At 47.5% G+C, this 23893-nt stretch overlaps 1 protein-coding gene across 2 annotated transcripts in view; it reads left to right on the top strand.

Moving 5' to 3' along the window:
• The first annotated feature begins 6479 nt into the window (after positions 1-6479).
• Positions 6480-23893, top strand: part of LOC122939424 (cytochrome P450 2C29-like) — a 298684-nt gene continuing 281270 nt past the window's right edge. Inside the window, exon 1 of one of the 2 annotated variants that reach the window (XM_044295488.1) lies at positions 6480-6760. In XM_044295488.1, the coding sequence (XP_044151423.1) occupies positions 6564-6760 (197 nt within the window). In that variant the 5' untranslated portion in view covers positions 6480-6563. The remainder of the gene's footprint in view (positions 6761-23893) is intronic. The other variant, XM_044295489.1, reaches the window with a different exon arrangement.

Raw genomic sequence — 23893 nt, forward strand, 5'->3', positions numbered from 1 at the left:
TGGAAAATATAAAAAATAAAACAAAGAGAAAGTGCACTGGAGTACAACAATGGCTGGTTAAGGCCGGTATACATGTCTATTCTGCACAAGGTACGGACAAGTCCTGTGGGATCCATGCCTGGTTCATTTTAATGAACGTGAGCTTGTCCACATTGGCTGTGGACAGGCGGCTGCGCTTGACTGTGATAACCCTCTCCTGCCGTGCTAAACACTCGTTCAGATAATACACTGGCTGCAGGGCAGGCCAGCACCTCCAAGGCGTAAATGGCAAGCTCAGGCCATGTGCCCAATTTGGAGACCCAGAAGTTGAAGGGGGCAGATCCATCAGTCAGTACGTGTAGGCGTGTGCACACATACTGCTCCACTATGTTGCTGAAATGCTGCCTCCTGCTAAGACATTCCATATCAGCTGGTGGTGCTGGTTGTTTTGGCGTGCTGACAAAGCTTTTACACATTTTGCCCATGCTAACCCTGCCTTCTGAGGTGCTGGCGGAGCCCCAGCTGCGTTGGCGACCTCTTCCTCGTCCTCTGCCTTCGCCTTGTGCTTCCACTGTGCCCCCGCTGTCAGGTGGGAATTTAATCAGCAGCGCGTCTACCAGCGCGCGCTTGTACTCGTGCATCTTCCGATCACGCTCCAGTGACAAAATTAAGGACAGTACGTTGTCCTTGTAACAGGTATCCAGCAGCGTGGCCACCCAGTAATCAGCACAAGTTAGAATGTGGGCAGCTCGGCGGTTGTTGTGGAGACACTGCAGCATGCAATCTCTCATGTGCCTGGCTGCCCAGAGGCAACGACAAGCTGTCTCTGTGGGAGGTGTATCGTCTGTGTCCTCTGTATCCCCCCAGCCACGCACCAGTGATGCCCATGAGCTGGTTTGGGTGCCACCCTGCTTTGAACACAGTTCCTCCTCCTCCTCCTCCACCTCGTCATCCTCCAGAACTGTGCCCTGGCTGGACAATTGTGTACCTGGCGTATGTTGGTGCAGGAACACACCCTCAGAGCCACTTGTGAATGACTGGCCTGAGACCCTATGAAATGATCCCTCTTACTCGTCCTCCTCCTCCTGTGCCACATCCTCTTCCACCCATTGCCCAAAGCGTTTTTTCAAGGAGACATAGAAGTGGGATAGTAACGCTGAGATCAGCGTCATCGGCACTGGCCATGTTGGTGGAGTACTCGAAACAGCGCAACAAGGCACACAGGTCTTGCATGGAGGCCTACTCTTTGGAGGTGAAGTGGTGCTGTTCCGCACAGTGACTCACCAGTGCGTGCTGCAGCTTAAACTCCACTATCGCCTGCTGCTGCTCGCACAGTCTGGCCAGCATGTGCAAGATGGAGTTCCAACTTGTGGGCACGTCGCATATGAGGCGGTGAGCGGGAAGGACGAAGTTACGCTGCAGCGCTTACAGGCAAAAGCGCGCACAGACGACCCACACTTTTTCAGCAGCTCTGACATATTGGGGTAATTTTTCAGGAATTTCTGCACCAACAAATTCAGCACATGTGCCAGGAAAGGGATGTGCTTCAAACCAGCTAGGCCCAGAGCTGCTATGAGATTTTGCCCGTTTTTGCACACCACCAAGCTGGGCTTGAGGCTCACTGGCACCAACACTAGGGATGAGTGAACCCAAACTGTATAGTTCAGGTTCGTACCGAATTTTAGGGTGTCCGTGACATGGACCCGAACCCGTACATTTTCGTAAAAGTCTGGGTTCGGGTTTGGTGTTCGTCGCTTTTTGAAAGGCTGCAAAGCAACCAATCAACAAGCGTCATACTACTTGCCCCAAGAGGCCATCACAGCCATGCCTACTATTGGCATGGCTGTGATTGGCCAGAGCACCATGTGACCCAGCCTCTATTTAAGCTGGAGTCACGTAGCGCCGCACGTCACTCTGCTCTGATCAGTGTAGGGAGAGGTTGCAGCTGCGACGTTAGGGCGAGATTAGGCACTAGACAGGGATTTACTCAGCAAAAACACTTAATGAAGTGATCGATCTACAGCTGTGAATCATTCATCTTCTGCTATTCAATTGCCCACTGTTTTTAGGCTGCCCAGAGCGTTTTTCAGTCACTTTTTTCTGGGGTGATCGGCGGCCATTTTGTGTCTTGTGGTGCGCCAGCACAAGCTGCCACCAAGTCCATTTAACCATCAATAGTGTGTTTTTTTTTTTTTTTGCTATATCCTACATCAGGGGCTTGGCTGTGCTTGCTATTTTATTGAGGGGTGAAATACAATTGCCAAAATAGCAGTACCCTAAATCTGGTGTTTCAGCTGTGGCTAGCCAATTGAAATACTGTCTGCTGTCTGGCAAAGGATATATTTTTGTTCTGGGTTGAAATACAACTCCCAACTTAGCAATTCTCTAAATCAGTGGTTTCTGCTGTATCAGGCCAACTTTAAATCTATCCATAAAAGGGTATATTAGATTGAAGGTGCGGATAGGGTCATCCTCAATAACTGCACACGCTACCGTGCATTCCCAAGTCTAATTCTGTCCGTAAACGTATACCTGTCACCCAGCGCCTAAATACTAGGCCTACAATTTATATTCAGCTAAATCTGTGGTTATTGCTGTGGCTGGTCAAGTTATTTGGTGTACGTTAAAGCACAGTTTTTGTTCTGGGTTGAAATACAATTCCCAACTTAGCAATTCCCTAAATTAGTGGTTTCTGCTGTATCAGGCCTACTTTAAATCTATCCATAAAAGGATATATTAACTGAAGTTGGTAGTGAAGGTGTGTGGCTGACTGGATGAGCAGGTGGAAGAAGAGGAGGAGGAAGCCGAGTAGGAGGAGGAGGCAACAGGAGGCAAAGAATGTTGCCCTGCGATCCTTGGCGGCGGAAGGACGTGCGCCAAACAGCTCTCCGCCTGGGGCCCAGCTGCCACTACATTTACCCAGTGTGCAGTTAGGGAGATATAGCGTCCCTGGCCGTGCTTACTGGTCCACGTATATGTGGTTAGGTGGACCTTGCCACAGATGGCGTTGCGCAGTGCACACTTGATTTTATCGGATACTTGGTTGTGCAGGGAAGGCACGGCTCTCTTGGAGAAGTAGTGCCGGCTAGGAAAAACATACTGTGGGACAGCAAGCGACATGAGCTGTTTGAAGCTGTCTGTGTCCACCAGCCTAAATGACAGCATTTCATAGGCCAGTAGTCTAGAAATGCTGGCATTCAGGGCCAGGGATCGAGGGTGGCTAGGTGGGAATTTACGCTTTCTCTCAAATGTTTGTGAGATGGAGAGCTGAACGCTGCCGTGTGACATGGTTGAGATGCTTGGTGACGGAGGTGGTGGTGTTGGTGGTACATCCCCTGTTTGCTGGGCAGCAGGTGCCAACGTTCCTCCAGAGGCGGAGGAAGAGGCCGAGGCGGCAGCAGCAGAAGAGGTAGCAGGGGGAGCCTGAGTGACTTCCTTGGTTTTAAGGTGTTTACTCCACTGCAGTTCATGCTTTGCATGCAGGTGCCTGGTCATGCAGGTTGTGCTAAGGTTCAGAACGTTAATGCCTCGCTTCAGGCTCTGATGGCACAGCGTGCAAACCACTCGGGTCTTGTCGTCAGCACATTGTTTGAAGAAGTGCCATGCCAGGGAACTCCTTGAAGCTGCCTTTGGGGTGCTCGGTCCCAAATGGCGGCGGTCAGTAGCAGGCGGAGTCTCTTGGCGGCGGGTGTTCTGCTTTTGCCCACTGCTCCCTCTTTTGCTACGCTGTTGGCTCGTTCTCACCACTGCCTCTTCCTCCGAACTGTGAAAGTCAGTGGCACGACCTTCATTCCATGTGGGGTCTAGGACCTCACCGTCCCCTGCATCGTCTTCCACCCAGTCTTGATCCCTGACCTCCTGTTCAGTCTGAACACTGCAGAAAGACGCAGCAGTTGGCACCTGTGTTTCGTCATCATCAGAGACATGCTGAGGTGGTATTCCCATGTCCTCATCATGAGGAAACATAAGTGGTTGTGCGTCAGTGCATTCTATGTCTTCCACCGCTGGGGAAGGGCTAGGTGGATGCCCTTAGGAAACCCTGCCAGCGGAGTCTTCAAACAGCATAAGAGACTGCTGCATAACTTGAGGCTCAGACAGTTTCCCTGGTATGCATGGGGGTGATGTGACAGACTGATGGGCTTGGTTTTCAGGTGCCATCTGTGCGCTTTCTGCAGAAGACTGGGTGGGAGATAATGTGAACGTGCTGGATCCACTGTCGGCCACCCAATTGACTAATGCCTGTACCTGCTCAGGCCTTACCATCCTTAGAACGGCATTGGGCCCCACCAAATATCGCTGTAAATTCTGGCGGCTACTGGGACCTGAGGTAGTTGGTACACTAGAACGTGTGGCTGTGGCAGAACGGCCACGTCCTCTCCCAGCACCAGAGGGTCCACTAACACCACCACGACCGCGTCCGCGTCCCTAACGTGATGTTTTCCTCATTGTTACCGTTCACCACAATATAAAAAATATTATTTGGCCCAATGTATTGAATTCAAATTCAGGCCTTTTTTTACAGACACCTAACACTATCTGGCTATCTATTTAGGTACCGTATTACACTAATACAGGCACAGCAGTAACGACAGATTTAGCTGGATATAAATTTGAGGCCTAGTATTTAGGCGCTGGGTGACAGGTATACGTTTACAGACAGAATTAGACTTGGAATTGCACAGTAGCGTGTGTGTGAAGTTATTGAGAATGACCCTATCAGCACCTTAAATCTAATATACCCTTTTAGGGATAGATTTAAAGTAGGCCTGATACAGCAGAAACCACTAATTTAGGAAATTGCTAAGTTGGGAATTGTATTTCAACCCAGAACAAAAACTGTGCTTTGACGGACACTAAATAACTTGCCCAGCCACAGCAATAACCACAGATTTAGCAGAATATAAATTTGAGGCCTAGTATTTAGGCGCTGGGTGAAAGGTATACGTTTACGGACAGAATTAGACTTGGAATTGCACAGTAGCGTGTGTGTAAAGTTATTGAGGATGACCCTATCAGCACCTTGAATCTAATATACCCTTTTAATGAATAGATTTAAAGTAGGCCTGATACAGCAGAAACCACTAATTTAGGGAATTGCTAAGTTGGGAATTGTATTTCAACCCTGAACAAAAATATATCCTTTGCCAGACAGCAGACAGTATTACAATTGGCTGGCCACAGCTGAAACACCAGATTTAGGGTACTGCTATTTTGGCAATTGTATTTCACCCCTCAATAAAATAGCAAGCACAGCCAAGCCCCTGATGTAGGATATAGCCAAAAAATAACCACACTATTGATGGTTAAATGCACTTGGTGACAGCTTGCCCCTGATGTAGGATATAGCCAAAAAATAACCACACTATTGATGGTTAAATGCACTTGGTGGCAGCTTGTGCTGGCGCACCACAAGACACAAAATGGCCGCCGATCACCCCAGAAAAAAGTAACGCTCTGGGCAAAACAGTGAGCAATTGAATAGCAGCAGTTCAATGATCCACAGCTGTAGATCGATCACTGACTTAAGTGTTTTGGAGGAGTTAATCACTGCCTAATCTCGCCCTACTGTCGCAGCCGCAACCTCTCCCTACACTAATCAGAGCAGAGTAACGTGCGGCGCTACGTGACTCCAGCTTAAATAGAGGCTGGGTCACATGCTGCACTGGCCAATCACAGCCATGCCAATAGTAGGCATGGCTGTGATGGCCTCTTGGGGCAAGTAGTATGACGCTTGTTGATTGGCAGCTTTGCAGCCTTTCAAAAAGCGCCAAGAAAGCGACGAACACCGAACCCGAACCTGGACTTTTACGAAAATGTTCGGGTTCGGGTCCGTGTCACGGACACCCCAAAATTCGGTACGAACCCGAACTATACAGTTCAGGTTCGCTCATCCCTTGTTCTCACTAGTTCTCTATACAGTAGGATCACAATATCTCACTTCCCTACAGGATATACCTCTAACTGTACAGACAAGCATCCTAGTGGTTTCCCAGTCGACTGTCCCCTGTCCCCACTGTGCACTCATACCAAACCTTCTACTATCTCACCTGCAAAACTAATAAAAAGAATAGGAATAGAATGAATATGGATAAAAAAAGATTTCTTGCACCAATTCATTTTGTGTCTAATTCGTCAAATTTTTGAGTAAAAATTGATTTGTGTCTGAATTAATTCTATATAAATCAAAAGTGTGTCAATTGCCTGGGAAATTTGAAAATTGGCATATGACTGCTAAGACTCAGACGTTTTTTTAAAGATGTTATATCTTTTTATTAATGTTTTGTAAATTTTTGCTCTTTTCTACCCCTTCCCTAAGCTCTTGAAAGCAATGACAACAAGAGCAATTAATGTCAGGGTGACACTGACATAGCTATGGGTAAACACATGGTTGACAGTGTTAACAAACATGTGAGTTTAAGAACACACTGTTGTGTTGCACGTGTTATGCTTTTTCAAATTGCAAAGTTTTCAAAAAGTGTCTTTTATCAAAGGCAGAGGTGTTTAAACACACACGGTGTTATGACAAAAAGTCTTATTGGTTGTCACTTTGTTAGACCACCGCCAAGTCATCCAGCAGATCACCTATGCTGCCTGCCACCAAACCACCCTGTGTTATTCATCTTTTCCGTCGAAATGCCATCCACTGCCACCAGTGCTACCTGCCACTAGTAGCCAGAGTTCTACCCACTGCTGCTTCCAGCCTGCCATCCCATGGTTTGCCCCCCACTTCCAGAGTGCTGCTGCTTCCTGAAGCACCACCTACTTCACCCACTGCTGCCAGGTTAGTGAAGGGTATTAGTGTTGAAATTCTTTATGTGACACTGTTTTATTTTCGGAAAAAATGTATGGGTGATTGTACACCTCCTTTTGTGGTATGGGGTGAATTACGTAGTGGTGAAATTTGAAACTGGCTTTTTTGGGGATAATTGATTGGCGACTGTACTCCTCCTTTTGCTGTATGGGCCGAATTGTGAAGTCTGTGTCTCCAACTATGCCCCTCGCGCGATTATACAATATTTTCATGTAGAGATTAGAGTTGAGCAAACACCTGGAAGTTCAGGTTCGACGGGTTCGGCCGAACTTCGCAAACTTCGAGACCCGAACTTGACCCCGAACCCAATTGAAGTAAATGGGGACCCGGACTTTAGAGCACTAAAATGGCTGTAAAAAAGTCATGGAAGGGCTAGAGGGCTGCAAATGCAAGCAAAATGTGGCTAAGAGCATGGCAAGTGCTCTGCAAACAAATGTGGATAGGGAAATGACATAAAATACGTAAAAATAAATAATAATAATCTTGATCTAGGAGAAGGTCCATATGGAGTAGGAGGTTGAGGAGGAGGTGGATGTGAAAGTGTAGGTGGAAGCGACGGTGGAGGAGGAGGTAGCCTACACTGGTTTTTGGCTTTGTATTTTATTTTATTTTAATTTATTATTTATTTATTTTTTGTTTAAATTTGGGTAGACCCCATAACATTGGAAAATATAAAAAATAAAACAAAGAGAAAGTGCACTGGAGTACAACAATGGCTGGTTAAGGCCGGTATACATGTCTATTCTGCCCAAGGTACGGACAAGTCCTGAGGGATCCAGGTCTGGTTCATTTTAATGAACGTGAGCTTGTCCACATTGTCTGTGGACAGGCGGCTGCGCTTGACTGTGATAACCCTCTCCTGCCATGCTAAACACTCGTTCAGATAATACACTGTCTGCAGGGCAGGCCAGCACCTCCAAGGCGTAAATGGCAAGCTCAGGCCATGTGCCCAATTTGGAGACCCAGAAGTTGAAGGGGGCAGATCCATCAGTCAGTACGTGCAGGCGTGTGCACACATACTGCTCCACCATGTTGCTGAAATGCTGCCTCCTGCTAAGACATTCCATATCAGCTGGTGGTGCTGGTTATTTGTGGCGTGCTGACAAAGCTTTTACACATTTCGCCCATGCTAACCCTGCCTTCTGAGGTGCTGGCGGTGCCCCAGCTGCGTTGGCGACCTCTTCCTCGTCCTCTGCCTTCGCCTTGTGCTTACACTGTGCCCCCACTGTCAGGTGGGAATTTAATCAGCAGCGCGTCTACCAGCGCGCGCTTGTACTCGTGCATCTTCCGATTACGCTCCAGTGACAGAATTAAGGACAGTACGTTGTCCTTGTAACCGGGATCCAGCAGCGTGGCCACTAAGTAATCAGCACAAGTTAGAATGTGGGCAGCTCGGCGGTTGTTGCGGAGACACTGCAGCATGTAATCTCTCATGTGCCTGGCTGCCCAGAGGCAACGACAAGCTGTCCTCTGTGGGAGGTGTATCGTCTGTGTCCTCTGTATCCCCCCAGCCACGCACCAGTGATGCCCATGAGCTGGTCTGGGTGCCATCCTGCTGTGAACACAGTTCCTCCTCCTCCATCTCCTCCTCCTCATCCTCCACCTCGTCATCCTCCAGAACTGTGCCCTGGCTGGACAATTGTGTACCTGGCGTATGTTGGTGCAGGAACACACCCTCAGAGCCACTTGTGAATGACTGGCCTGAGACCCTATGAAATGATCCCTCCTTCTCGTCCTCCTCCTCCTGTACCACATCCTCTTCCATCATCGCCCAAAGCGTTTTTTCAAGGAGACATAGAAGTGGGATAGTAATGCTGAGATCAGCGTCATCGGCACTGGCCATGTTGGTGGAGTACTCGAAACAGCGCAACAAGGCACACAGGTCTTGCATGGAGGCCTACTCTTTGGAGGTGAAGTGGTGCTGTTCCGCACAGCGACTCACCAGTGCGTGCTGCAGCTTAAACTCCACTATCGCCTGCTGCTGCTCGCACAGTCTGGCCAGCACGTGCAAGTTGGAGTTCCAACTTGTGGGCACGTCGCATATGAGGCGGTGAGCGGGAATGCCGAAGTTACGCTGCAGCGCTTACAGGCAAAAGCGCGCACAGACGACCCACACTTTTTGCAGCAGCTCTGACATATTGGGGTAATTGGCCGGGCTTGAGGCTCACTGGCACCAACACTAGGGATGAGTGAACCCGAACTGTATAGTTCGGGTTCGTACCGAATTTTAGGGTGTCCGTGACACGGACCCAAACCCGTACATTTTCGTAAAAGTCCGGGTTCGGGTTCGGTGTTCGTCGCTTTTTGAAAGGCTGCAAAGCAGCCAATCAACGAGCATCATACTACTTGCCCCAAGAGGCCATCACAGCCATGCCTACTATTGGCATGGCTGTGATTGGCCAGTGCAGCATGTGACCCAGCCTCTATTTAATCTGGAGTCACGTAGTGCCGCACGTCACTCTGCTCTGATCAGTGTAGGGAGAGGATGCAGCTGCGGCTGTTAGGGCGAGATTAGGCACTAGACAGGGATTTACTCAGCAAAAACACTTAATGAAGTGATCGATCTACAGCTGTGAATCATTCATCTTTTGCTATTCAATTGTTCACTGTTTTTAGGCTGCCCAGAGCGTTTTTCAGTCACTTTTTTCTGGGGTGATCGGCGGCCATTTTGTGTCTTGTGGTGCGCCAGCACAAGCTGCCACCAAGTGCATTTAACCATCAATAGTGTGTTTTTTTTTTTTTTGCTATATCCTACATCAGGGGCTTGGCTGTGCTTGCTATTTTATTGAGGGGTGAAATACAATTGCCAAAATAGCAGTACCCTAAATCTGGTGTTTCAGCTGTGGCTAGCCAATTGTAATACTGTCTGCTGTCTGGCAAAGGATATATTTTTGTTCAGGGTTGAAATACAATTCCCAACTTAGCAATTCCCTAAATCAGTGGTTTCTGCTGTATCAGGCCAAGTTTAAATCTATCCATAAAAGGGTATATTAGATTGAAGGTGCTGATAGGGTCATCCTCAATAACTTCACACGCTATCGTGCATTCCCAAGTCTAATTCTGTCCGTAAACGTATACCTGTCATCCAGCGCCAAAATACTAGGCCTACAATTTATATTCAGCTAAATCTGTCATTATTGCTGTGGCTGGTCAAGTGTACCACAGCCACACGTCCTAGTAAACCAACTACCTCAGGTCCCAGTAGCCGCCAGAATTTACAGCGATATTTGGTGGGGCCCAATGCCGTTCTAAGGATGGTAAGGCCTGAGCAGGTACAGGCATTAGTCAATTGGGTGGCCGACAGTAGGATCCAGCACGTTCACATTATCTCCCACCCAGTCTTCTGCAGAAAGCGCACAGATGGCGCCTGAAAACCAAGCCCATCAGTCTGTCACATCACCCCCATGCATACCAGGGAAACTGTCTCAGCCTCAAGTTATGCAGCAGTCTCTTATGCTGTTTGAAGACTCTGCTGGCAGGGTTTCCCAAGGGCATCCACATAGCCCTTCCCCAGCGGTGGAAGACATAGAATACACTGACGCATAACCACTTATGTTTTCTGATGAGGACATGGGAATACCACCTCAGCACGTCTCTGATGATGACGAAACACAGGTGCCAACTGCTGCGTCTTTCTGCAGTGTGCAGACTGAACAGGAGGTCAGGGATCAAGACTGGGTGGAAGACGATGCAGGGGATGATGAGGTCCTAGACCCCACATGGAATGAAGGTCGTGCCACTGACTTTCACAGTTCGGAGGAAGAGGCAGTGGTGAGACCGAGCCAACAGCGTAGCAAAAGAGGGAGCAGTGGGCAACAGCAGAACACCCGCCGCCAAGAGACTCCGCCTGCTACTGACCACCGCCATCTGGGACCGAGCACCTCAAAGGCAGCTTCAAGGAGTTCCCTGGCATGGCACTTCTTCAAACAATGTGCTGACGACAAGACCCGAGTGGTTTGCACGCTGTGCCATTAGAGCCTGAAGCGAGGCATTAACGTTCTGAACCTTAGCACAACCTGCATGACCAGGCACCTGCATGCAAAGCATGAACTGCAGTTCACATCCTGCCGCTGCTCGCCTGTCTGCGCTACAGCGTAACTTCGGCCTTCCCGCTCACCGCCTCATATGCGACGTGCCCACCAGGTGGAACTCCACCTTGCACATGCTGGACAGACTGTGCGAGCAGCAGCAGGCCATAGTGGAGTTTCAGCTGCAGCACGCACGGATCAGTCGCACTACGGAACAGCACCACTTCACCACCAATGACTGGGCCTCCATGCGAGACCTGTGTGCCCTGTTGCGCTGTTTCGAGTACTCCACCAACATGGCCAGTGGCGATGATGCCGTTATCAGCAGTTACAATACCACTTCTATGTCTCCTTGAGAAAACACTTAGGGCGATGATGGAAGAGGAGGTGGCCCAGGAGGAGGAGGAGGAGGAAGAGGGGGTCATTTTTAGCACTTTCAGGCCAGTCTCTTCGAAGTGACTCAGAGGGAGGTTTTTTGCAACAGCAGAGGCCAGGTACAAATGTTGCCAGCCAGGGCCCACTACTGCAGGACGAGGAGGACGAGGATGAGGAGGAGGTGGAGGAGGATGAGGATGAAGCATGGTCACAGCGAGGTGGCACCCAACGCAGCTCGGGCCCATCAGTGGTGCGTGGCTGGGGGGAAAGGCAGGACAATGGCGATACGCCTCCCACAGAGGACAGCTTGTCCTTACCCCTGGGCAGCCTGGCACACATGAGCGACTACATGCTGCAGTGCTTGCGCAACGACAGCAGAGTTGCCCACATTTTAACGTGTGCGGACTACTGGGTTGCCACCCTGCTGGATCCACGGTACAAAGACAATGTGCCCACCTTACTTCCTGCACTGGAGCGTGATAGGAAGATGCGCGAGTACAAGCGCACATTGGTAGACGCGCTACTGAGAGCATTCCCAAATGTCACAGGGGAACAAGTGGAAGCCCAAGGCCAAGGCAGAGGAGGAGCAAGAGGTCGCCAAGGCAGCTGTGTCACGGCCAGCTCCTCTGAGGGCAGGGTTAGCATGGCAGAGATGTGGAAAACTTTTGTCAACACGCCACAGCTAACTGCACCACCACCTGATACGCAACGTGTTAGCAGGAGGCAACATTTCACTAACATGGTGGAACAGTACGTGTGCACACCCCTCCACGTACTGACTGATGGTTCGGCCCCATTCAACTTCTGGGTCTCTAAATTGTCCACGTGGCCAGAGCTAGCCTTTTATGCCTTGGAGGTGCTGGCCTGCCCGGCGGCCAGCGTTTTGTCTGAACGTGTATTCAGCACGGCAGGGGGCGTCATTACAGACAAACGCAGCCGCCTGTCTACAGCCAATGTGGACAAGCTGACGTTTATAAAAATGAACCAGGCATGGATCCCACAGGACCTGTCCGTCCCTTGTCCAGATTAGACATTAACTACCTCCCCTTAACCATATATTATTGGACTCCAGGGAACTTTCTCATTCAATCCTATTTTTATTTTTATTTTACCATTATATTGCGAGGCTACCCAAAGTTGAATGAACCTCTCCTCCTCCTCTGTCTGGGTGCCGGGGCCTAAATATATGCCAATGGACTGTTCCAATGTTGGGTGACGTGAAGCCAGATTCTCTGCTATGACATGCAGACTGATTCTCTGTTACGGGACCTCTCTCCTCTGCCTGGTTGCTGGGTCTAAATATCTGACAATGGACTGTTGCAGTGGTGGCTGACGTGAAGCCAGATTCTCTGCTATGACATGCAGACTGATTCTCTGTTACGGGACCTCTCTCCTCTGCCTGGGTGCTGGGCCTAAATATATGCCAATGGACCGTTACAGTGGTGGCTGACGTGAAGCCTGATTCTCTGCTATGACATGCAAACTGATTCTCTGCTGACATGAAGCCAGATTGTCTGTTACGGGACCTCTCTCCTCTGCCTGGGTGCTGGGCCTAAATATATGCCAATGGACTGTTGCAGTGGTGGCTGACGTGAAGCCTGATTCTCTGCTATGACATGCAGACTAATTCTCTGCTGACATGAAGCCAGATTGTCTTTTATGGGACCTCTCTCCTCTGCCTGGGTGCCGGGGCCTAAATATATGACAATGGACTGTTACAGTGGTGGGTGACGTGAAGCCTGATTCTCTGCTATGACATGAAGACTGATTCTCTGCTGACATGAAGCCAGAATCTCTGTTACGGGACCTCTCTCCTCTGCCTGGGTGCCGGGGCCTAAATATCTGACAATGGACTGTTCCAGTGTTGGGTGACGTGAAGCATGATTCTCTGCTATGACATGAAGACTGATTCTCTGCTGACATGTAGCCAGATTCTCTGTTACGGGACCTCTCTCCTCTGCCTGGGTGCCTGGGACTAAATATCTGACAATGGACTGTTACAGTGGTGGGTGACGTGAAGCCAGATTCTCTGCTATGGGACCTCTCTCCAATTGATATTGGTTAATTTTTATTTATTTTATTTTTATTTTTATTCATCTCCCTATCCACATTTGTTTGCAGGGGATTTACCTACATTTTGCTGCCTTTTGCAGCCCTCTAGCTCTTTCCTGGGCTTTTTTACAGCCTTTTTAGTGCCGAAAAGTTCGGGTCCCCATTGACTTCAATGGGGTTCGGGTTCGGGACGAAGTTCGGATCGGGTTCGGATCCCGAACCCGAACATTTCCGGGAAGTTCGGCCGAACTTCTCGAACCCGAACATCCAGGTGTTCGCTCAACTCTACTCTTGATATTTGACCCCATGTCGGTCTGTTTGTACCTTGAATTCTAGTGGTCTCACCTTACCGTACATTTGCTATATGTGATTTATTGTATTGATTTATATGCTGGTTGATAACGTATATATTCATATGTGAGAATTCAGTGGACCTGTGTGTGTCGGTCACATATATTTTATTGCATACCGCACTTTGTTCTATATTGTATACAATTTTTTAATGTGTGTGTGTTGTTGTGTCTAATAAACTTTATATATATTTTATATCCTTTCATGGTCGGATGTGCATTTATGGGGTGGCTCTTTTGACTCTCTCTTGGGTCAGATTATTTGTCTAAAATAAAGTCAGCCATGTGTGCCAGAGTCCTAAGAGGCAAAACTTTGCTTTCGTCATCATGAGGATGACTCTCAATCTCCTCATCCTCTTCCCCCTCTTCTACCTATCCACGGTGAACAGATGGAATTAAAGTTCCATGGGTACTACCCTCTGTAGAAGAGGCAACTGTCTCCTGCTCCTCCTCTTCTTCATCATCCAATTTGCTGCTGAGAAGACGAACTGAGGGTGGTCTGACAATCACCCTGTGTAATGTCTTCCCCCATCTCCACCTTTTCCACATGCAAAGCATTGGCCTTAATTGTAAGCAGCAAGCGTTTGAGTAGACACAGAAGTGGGATGATGACGCTGATAATTGCGTTATTGCAACTCACCATCTGTGTTGATTCCTCAAAGTTTCTTAAAACCTCACAGAGGTGATAGATACATCTATGCCCAAGCTGACTGGAAAGGCGACAGCCATGTTGCAGCTGGTATTGCACTACTGCCCTCTGCTGCTCTCAAAGCTTGGCCAACATGTGGAACGTGTTGTTCCAGCTCGTGCTCACGTCATACAACAGTTGGTGAGCTGGCAATTGTAAGCGCTGCTGCAGAGTTGACAGGCCGGCGGAAGCTGTCGATGACTTGCGGAAATGGGCACACACGCGGCGCACCTTCACCAGTAGGTCAGGCAAGTTGGGGTAGGTTTTGAGAAACCGCTGAACCACTAAATTTAAAATATGGGCTAGGCATGGGATGTGTGTGAACTTGCCGAGCTCCAAAGCCGCATCCAAGTTTCGGCCATTATCAGACACAACCATGCCTGGGTCTAGGTTGAGTGGCGAGAGCCACAGCTCAGTCTGGTCTCTTATCCCCTGCCACAGCTTTTCAGCGGTGTGCTATTTGTCACCTAAGCAGATCAGCTTAAGTACGGCCTATTAAAGCTTCCCCACTACAGTGCTACACTGCTTCCAGCTACTGACTGATGTCTGAATGGTGCTGCAAGAGGATAATTCTGAGGTGGAAGTGGAGGAGGAGGTGGAGGAGGAGAAGTGGGGGTTGGAGCCACTAACGTAGGTGCTGGCAGAAACCTTGATGGAATTAGGGCCCGCAATCTTTGGCGACTGCAGCACCTGTGCCATCCAAGTGTGCTGTCAGGGAAATGTAGCATCCCTGGCCTAAAGCACTTGTCCATGTGTCAGTGGTTAAGTGGACCTTCCCAGTAACTCCATTGGTCAGGGCACATGTGATGTTAGGGAACACATGCTGGTGTAAGACGGGCAAGGCACACCATGAAAAATAGTGGCGGCTGGGGACTGCGTAACGAGGGACGGCCGCCAATATCAGGCTGCGGAAAGCCTCAGTGTCCACAAGCCTATTTGGCAACATTTCCAGGGCCAGTAATTTGGAAATGTGCACATTTAATGCTATGGCCTGTGGGTGGGTGGCTGGGTAGTTGCGCTTGCGTTCCAATGCCTGCGGTAAGGACATTTGTACGCTGCGCTGGGACACGGAAGTGGATGTGGTCGCTGATAGTGCTTGCTGAGGTCAAGGTGCAGGGCGGGAGGCATCCGGGCCTGTGCCTTTGACAGGAGACTGGCCTTCACATAACACAGAGATAGAGGAGGCAGTGGTGTGTCCCGCAGACACAGATTATGGACGCAGGCGTTCAGACCACTTATTACGGTGCTTGGATGCCATGTGGTGGATCATGCTGGTGAGGTTGCTAGAGTTCACGCCCCTGCTCATTTTTGTATGGCAGAGGTGCACTTTCCTCAAAAAAGTGGCAGACTGCGGATCACCTACCCCTTGGCAAGGGAGATTTCCACAATGGTGTGCTCCAGGGAACAGTTGCAGACCTGTTTGCTGTGGCCCACCTTCTCCCTTTTGCCACCCCACTGCCTCTTCCAGCCTGTTGCGGTGCTGCGGCTCCCTCCCCCTCTGTACTGCTGTCCCTTCCCAGGTTGGGTCAGTGACTTCATTGTCCACCACATCCTCCTCCACTTCCTCACTCTGCTCATCCTCCTGAATTGTTGACCTAACAACAACCTCAGTTAATGACAACCTCTTGAGTCACTAATTGCAGTTTACTTATTGGCAACTGTGTCTCATCATCATCATCCACCTCGTGAAACACTAATTGTTTCAAGCGTGCTTGGCGAGAGAGCCAAATCAAGTCATGGCGATGAAAAGAGCTCCTCGGAATATCCGAGTGTGGGATCACTTGTTTGGCCACACTCTCCACGGTGGGAGGAAGGAGGATAAGGGTGAGGATTCTGTTGACCAGACTCTTGGCTACTGAGACTGGACTTTGTGGAAGACAGGGTGGTGCTTAATCGACTAAGCATTATCTGCTGCAATCCAACCGACCACCTGGTCGCACTGGTCTGACTTCGAGAGCATTGTCCTGCGCCGCCCTGCAAACTGGCACATGAAGCTAGGTGCATGATTGTTTTTCTTGTGGTCTGGCAGCAGGCACAGTTTCAACATGCCCAAGTCCACAGCCTTTGCGTGCACCATCAGCATCACGGCTACTTCCCTGTCCCTTACAGCTTGCCTTCATAATAGATGTTATATATGCTTGAAAGTATGTCACACGTACAGTAGCGTAGGATTTGTAAGTGTATATGCAAAAAAATTAAAAAAGGTACTTGGGATCTAAAAATGTCACACAGGAGATATACCGCAGATAATGTCACTGATTCCACCAGCGGCTAATATAAAATTACAGGGAATGTCACAGGTATTTGGGATGTGGAAACGTTACACAGGAGATGTACCCCAGGTAATGTCACTTTCCGCAGCGGACTCCGTCTACGGAAAAAGTACACTAGATGTCACTGATATTTTTGGGATGTGCACACGTTACACAGGAGATGTAGCACAGCTAATGTCACTGTCTATAGCGAACACTGTCTAAGGAAAAGGGACACTGGATGTCAGATATTTTTGGGATGCACACATGTTACACAGGAGATGTTTATTTACAGATGCCTATGCAGGTGTTGAACCTATCTTGTCCCAGGTAAAAATGTAATACTTCACTTTTATTATTATTTGGGTTAAAATACGTGCTTTATACCTTTATTTAATTTTACTTGATGAACCAAATAGAAAAAGATTAAAAATACAGTAAACACTCCACTGCATGGTCAGATGATGCTCAGTGAGTCAGGAGGGAGAGCACGTGCACTAGCTCTCACCCCTGTCACTTATAGGCAGTTGGCTGCCTTCATGTCGCTTGCAGTGAGACCTTCATCTAGGCTAAGTTGTGGGAGCTGCACTCTCTTCCCACTTGTAATACAGCACATGGATGATACCATATGTTAGCTGACCTCTGTCTATCCCTTTGGTGGTGCACAATGCATGCATAACATTCACGGTTTGAATACCGTATCACACTGCTAAACTACTCTAGCTTTGATAAGTAGGCCGTCCGGACTACTGCTAACTAACCGACAGTGGAGTAGATCGCTGATTTAAAAGCTAAATCTGCCCCCCAATGGGATAAATTATCTCGGCAAAGGAGAAGTGCTCACCAACACAGATTTAGACAGATTTGTAAACAATTTTTAAGAGTAATGGGCCTTTTGTGTATGTACAAACTGTTTGAGATATTTGAGTTCAGCTTATGCAAAATGGGAGCATAACCGAAAGTGTTGCGTTTATATTTTTGTTGAGTGTAGATATTGCTGCCACACACAATAGTCCTAAGGACTTTTGGGTCTGTAAAGTTTTAGCAATTTAGCGCAGGTTGCACTAAAAATATATATTGATGCTGCCACAAACAACAATAGTCCTTAAAAAGACTTTTAGGTCTCTGACAAGTTTTTCAACTTAAAAAATAAAATAAAATTCACTCCCTACACTATCTTTCCCTTCCTCAGCACAGCTCTCCCTGACTAACACTGAGCCGAAAACGTGTCATCGGGTGCTATATAGCACCCGATGATGCGTTCCGGCCAGCCAATCACTTTAATACCAGTAACAAACATGGCTAAGGCATTACAGTGTACTTACCTGCACGTCTATTAGCTGTGTAGCAGCCAACAAACGTTTGGGGAGGAGACTCGCCATGTGCCGAGCATCTAGATGCTCGAGCCAAACTGGTGTTCGGCCGAGCATGCTCGATCAACGCTAGTCAACAATAAATGGTACCCAAAAGAAGGAAGCTCTAATACCTAAAGAGACCATAAGGACAGCACAAAAAGAAGACCCAGTGATCGGTCAAGTATGGAAGTAAAAAAAAATCAAAACAGGTTCCCATAGAAGCAGGAATGACAAGGTGGGCTACTTGATCTTTTTATACTAATGAAGCAATGGACCAAATGATACCTCGATGAAGATGGAATCTTGAGACTGGAAAACACCCTCAGGTTCTCAACTAGTGTTACCCAAGCTGTATCATTCATTGGTGTTGAGAGAATTGCATTAAGAAATGGGTCACCTAGGAGTTGAAAGGACTGTAAACTTGGGATTATTCCTTTTTTTCTAACCCACACGGCTCATACCAGAGTCTCGATCACATTTTAACATCTGCTTCTCTTTTACCTGTCTCCAGCAACGCCAAGATTGGGAATATTACTGTCTCTGACCACGCACCATGCTATCTGACCCTCGCCCTGGCCTCACTACCAAGGAGAGAATGGAACTGGAGATTCAACGAATCCCTGTTGAACAACAGACTTCATCTTGACCAGGTTAGGTCTCAACTAGAGTTGTATTTCGGAATCAATTTCTCCACACACAGCACCTCACCTATTAAATGGGAAGCACATAAGGCCTACATTAGGGGGTTGCTTTATCTCTATTGGCACTAGGGTAAAAAAAGAGCTTCAGAAGAAGGTAGACTCCGTACTAACCCAGATAATGTTGCTTGAGAAAATAGACAAAATATCTGCATGTAGACAGAAACGGGGGAGCGAACAGAACTCAGACTCCAACTCAAAAGCCTCTTAGCTCAGAAAGTGAGGAAACAGATGTTGAATGTTGTAATAGGATTACCCAGGACACACCCGAAATAGCTAGAGCCTTCCAACAATTCTATGAAGGGTTATACAACCTAAACAAATGTCTACGGAGCAAACCGACTCCAGACAGACACATATTAGGGAATTTCTAAATACGCTCAAGCTTCCAGCAGTCCAACAAGCTGACATAGACTTATTAACTACCCCAGTCACTCTGGAGGAAGTGTCCTCTATTATTTGCAGTTTTCCCCCTGGTAAGAGCCCAGGCCCAGATGGTCTGCCCCTATTATACTACAGAAGCTTCCAGGATATCCTAACTCCCCGATTTACTGATGTATGCAATGCATTACTACAGGGAGGTTTGTTGCCTAGACAGACACAGGAATCGTACGTAACACTCATTCATAAAGAAGGCAAGGATCCCCAGAACTGTGGAAGCTATAGAATCAACACAGATGGTGAGCGGCAATAACGCTATTGTCAGCGTAACCATCCCACTTCTGTGTGTACTCAAATGCTCACTGCTCACAATTAAGGCCGACGCTTTGCATGTGGAAGAGATGGAAATGGGGGAAGAAGTCATTACACAGGGTGATAGCTAGACCACCCTCCGTCTGTCTTCTCAGCACGAATTGGACGATGAAGAGGAGGAGGAGCAGGAGACGGTTGCCTCCGCTACAGAGGATAGTATCTATGGAAGTTTAATTCCATCTGTTCAGCGTGGGTGGGCAGAAGAGGAGGAAGAGGATGAGGAGATGGACAGTTATCCTCCTGATGATGACAGCGAAGTCTTGCCTGTTGGTACTCTGGCACACATGGCTGGCTTCATTTTAGGCTGCCTTTCCAGTGACCCTCGCGTTATACGCATTTTAGACAACACAGATTACTGGGTGTTCACCCTTCTCGACCCCCGCTACAAAGAGAACTTGTCATCTCTCATTCCTCAGGTGGAGAGGACGAGTAAAACAGTGCAATACCAGAAGGTCCTTGTTGAAAAATTGCTCCAAAATCTGACAATGCTGGCCTCAGAGTCCGTACTTCCTTGGGCAACCGAGGACGAGAGACAAGGGGAACACACAGCAGTTTCAACAGGACAACACTCTCCAAGGCCTGGGACAGTCTCATGACACCCTGCCAGCACACTCACCCTGATGCGCGGCCCCTAGTGTCCCAAGGAGGGAAAAGTTTTGGAAGATGGTGAAGCAGTACATATCTGATCGTGTCAGCGTCCTCCATGATCCCTCAGTGCCTTACAACTACTTGGTGTCCAAGCTGGACACGTGGCATGAACTGGCGCTCTACGCCTTGGAGGTGCTGGCCTGGCCTGCCACCAGCGTTTTGTCTGAGCGGGTATTTAGTGCTGCTGGTGGCATTATAACAGATAAGCGTATCTGCCTGTCAACTGAAAATGCTGACAGGCCTGGATTGGCCCTGACTTCTCTACTCAACCATAGGAAAGCGGCTGAACATAAAGGCACTTTAAATATGTTGCTTATAATGTTTTGAATATTCTGTATTCCCATGCACCCCTTCCTCCACAAACAAGGGTATATGGTTGAATCTTCCTTTTCTCCTCCTCCTCTTTCATCATATCAACATGCTTATTCATTGCATATAATGCCCTCATATATATGCCCTCGCATATAATTTTTTACAGGGTCAGCTCACCCGCAGGCCATCTCATATAATTTTTTACAGGGTCAGCTCACCTACAAGCCCTCTTATTTTATTTATTTTTTGCAGGGTCAGCTCACCCACAGGCCCTCTCATATAATTTCTTACATGGTTAGCTCACCCACAAGCCCTCTTGCATAATTTTTTACAGGGTCAGCTCACCTGCAGGCCCTCTCCTATAATATTTTACAGGGTCAGCTCACCTGCAGGCCCTCTCATTTAATTTTGTACAGGGTTAGCTCACTCGCAGGCCCTCTTCTATAGTTTTTTACAGGGTCAGCTCACCTGCATGCCCTCTCCTATAATTTTTTACAGGGTCTGTTCACCCGCAGGCCCCTCTCATATAATATTTTACAGGGTCAGCTCACCCACAGGCCTTCTCATTAAATTTTTTACAGGGTCAGCTCACCCGCAGGCCCTCTCATTAAATTTTTTACAGGGTCAGTTTTTCTGCAAGCCCTTAGCGAAAATCTTGTAGAGAGTCAGCTCACCAGCATGAGCTTACCCATAATGTTTTAGATGGTCAGCTCAGCAGCAGACTCTCACCCCTAATCTTTTGAGGGTCACCAGCAGGCCATCAATCATACTTTTTCCATAGACGGTGTCTGCTGTGGATAGTTAAATTATTCACGCCACATCTGCTGTGTAAAGTGTGCGGATAAATGTTTTAGAGAGTCAGCTCACCAGCAGGCCCTCAGCGGAAATCTTTTCAAGGGTCAGCTCACCAGCAGGCCCACAGTGGAATTATTTTCGAGGGTCAGCTCACCTGTCGGCTCTCAGCGGAAATCTTTTAGAGAGTCAGCTCACCAGCAGGCCCTCAGCGGAAATCTTTTAGAGGGACATCTCTCCTGCAGGCCCTCGTATATCTGTGAGATACAGTGTATCTTTGCCATAGACGCTGTGAACAGTGTCATCACCTGTGGTACCTCTCCTGTATAACGTTTCCACATCCTAAATACCCATGACATTCCTTGTAATTGTTTTTTACTCATTCCAATGACAGGGCCTCTTAAGAGTCATGTATTTTTATTTATCGTCACTACCTCCCTGAGTTGGGAGTGGTTAATTTGCGTGCCCCCGCCTGCCTTTCTTGGAAGTGGTAGCCGTAGCCGTTACTAAGACTCCCTCTCCAGAAGCAAACCCTGATTCCCCATTACCTGTGGTCATCATGGTAGGTGCATAAAAGAACACTGAAAGTTGATAGGGCAGACATCCAAATAGATTGACGACATCATAAACATATCACATGACCTAACCCCTCAGATGAACACCGTAAAAACAAAAAATATGAAAACTGTGCTAAATAAACAATTTTTTGTCACCTTACATCACAAAAAGTACAACAGCAAGCGATAAAAAAGGTGTATGCCCACCAAAATAGTACCAATCTAACCATCACCTCATCCCGCAAAAAATGAGCCCCTACCTGAGACAATCGCCCAAAAAAATAAAATAAAAATGATGGCTCCGAATATGGAGACACTAAAACATCATTATTTTTTAGTTTTAAAAAAAGATGTTATTGTGTAAAACTTAAGTAAATAAAAAAAGTATACATATTAGGTATTGACGCATCCGTAATAGCCTGCTCTATAAAAAATATCACATGACCTAACCCCTCATGTGAACATCGTTACAAAAAAATGCGGTGTAAAAAAAGCCATTTTTTCTCACCTTACATCACAAAAAGTGTAATAGCAAGCGATCAAAAAGACATATGCACCCCAAAATAGTGCCAATCAAACCGTCATCTCATCCCGCAAAAAATAAGCCCCTACGTAAGATAATCGCTAAAAAACTGAAAAAAACTATGGCTCTCTGTATATGGAGACACTAAAACATGATTTTTTTTTTGTTTCAACAATGATATTATTGTGTAAAACTTACATAAATAAAAAAATGTCTACATATTAGGTATTGCCGCGTCCGTGACAACCTGGTCTATAAAAATACCACATGATCTAACTTGTCAGATGAATGTTGTAAATAAAAAATAAAAACGGTGCCAAAACAGCTAGTACCCTAAACTAGTACCAACAAAACTGCCACCCTATCCTGTAATTTCTAAAATGGGGTCACTTTTTTGGGGAGTTTCTACTCTAGGGGTGCATCAGGGGGGCTTCAAATGGGACATGGTGTCAAAAAAAACAGTCCAGCAAAATTTGCCTTCCAAAAACCGTATGGCATTCCTTTCCTTCTGCGCCCTGCCGTGTGCACATACAGCGGTTTACGACCACATATGGTGTGTTTCTGTAAACTACAGAATCAGGGCCATAAATATTGAGTTTTGTTTGGCTGTTAACCCTTGCTTTGTAACTGGAAAAAAATTATTAAAATGGAAAATCTGCCAAAAAAGTGAAATTTTAACATTGCATCTCTATTTTCCATTAATTCTTGTGGAACACCTAAAGGGTTAACAAAGTTTGTAAAATCTGTTTTGAATACCTTGATGGGTGGTTTCTATTATGCAAGCCTCACAAAGTGACTTCAGACCTGAAGATTTCCCTTTCGTCCTAACCAGCAGCACAAGTGGGGATTTGCCCCTGTGAAGCTGGTCAGGACAGGCAGAATTTTTATTGAACAAAAATCTCTGCCAAGTATCATTAATTAATTAATTGATGCCCCCCCCTATATAACCCACCCCCTGCCTGGACGGGGTTGCTTTTTTTCTGTCCTGTGGACTGGGAATGGACAGGCTAAACTCCTTTAGGAGTATTCACCCCTTGTTGGGTTGAGTTTGTTAATGTATTAAATTTTTTTTTTGTTTTTACAGGTCCGCTTCCTGCTGCTGCAGACGATGGATCCCGGCCAGGATATGAGGAGCGTCCGCTTTAGAGATCTTTTCTTTCCCCTTCCCCCTTTTTCCTTCCCCTACCTGATGCTCATAGCCTTACCCTGCGCTTTCGTCAGCGCTGCAGGCTAGTGCAGCGTGCGTACTCTGCCTCCCTCTGCCATTCTCGTAATACCGTCATGGATCACTTCCGGTCTCGGATGCCGTTTGTGCGCTCCAAAAAATAGATAAAAAGAAGGCTGACTCCACTGGGGCTCTTTCCCTCAGCGGCACAGGGTAGTACATGCGGGCACCCCTAGTTTGATAAATATCAAACAGGTTATTAGTACCTCCGAGGGCTGGGACGGGGGGGTGGATCAGGTGGGGGGCGTGGCCTACCGCCTTATTTAAACCTCCAGGTGCTAGAGCTCAGAGTTGCACTCAGTCTTGTGTGCAACTGACCTGTGGATCGAGTGTTGTCTTCTGTCTCTCCAGCATGTTGATCAATCCAGATCCCTCTATGCCCTCTCTTGGTAAGATGGAGGTAATTTTTTTCTTAAAGTGAGGTAAATACACCTATATTAACTGTATTTTTATTATTATTCCTAGGGAAGTCTACGCACAAGCAGAGACATCTGG

This window comes from Bufo gargarizans, chromosome 5 (genome assembly GCF_014858855.1).
Source record: "Bufo gargarizans isolate SCDJY-AF-19 chromosome 5, ASM1485885v1, whole genome shotgun sequence".
Classification (NCBI taxonomy): Eukaryota; Metazoa; Chordata; class Amphibia; order Anura; family Bufonidae; genus Bufo; species Bufo gargarizans.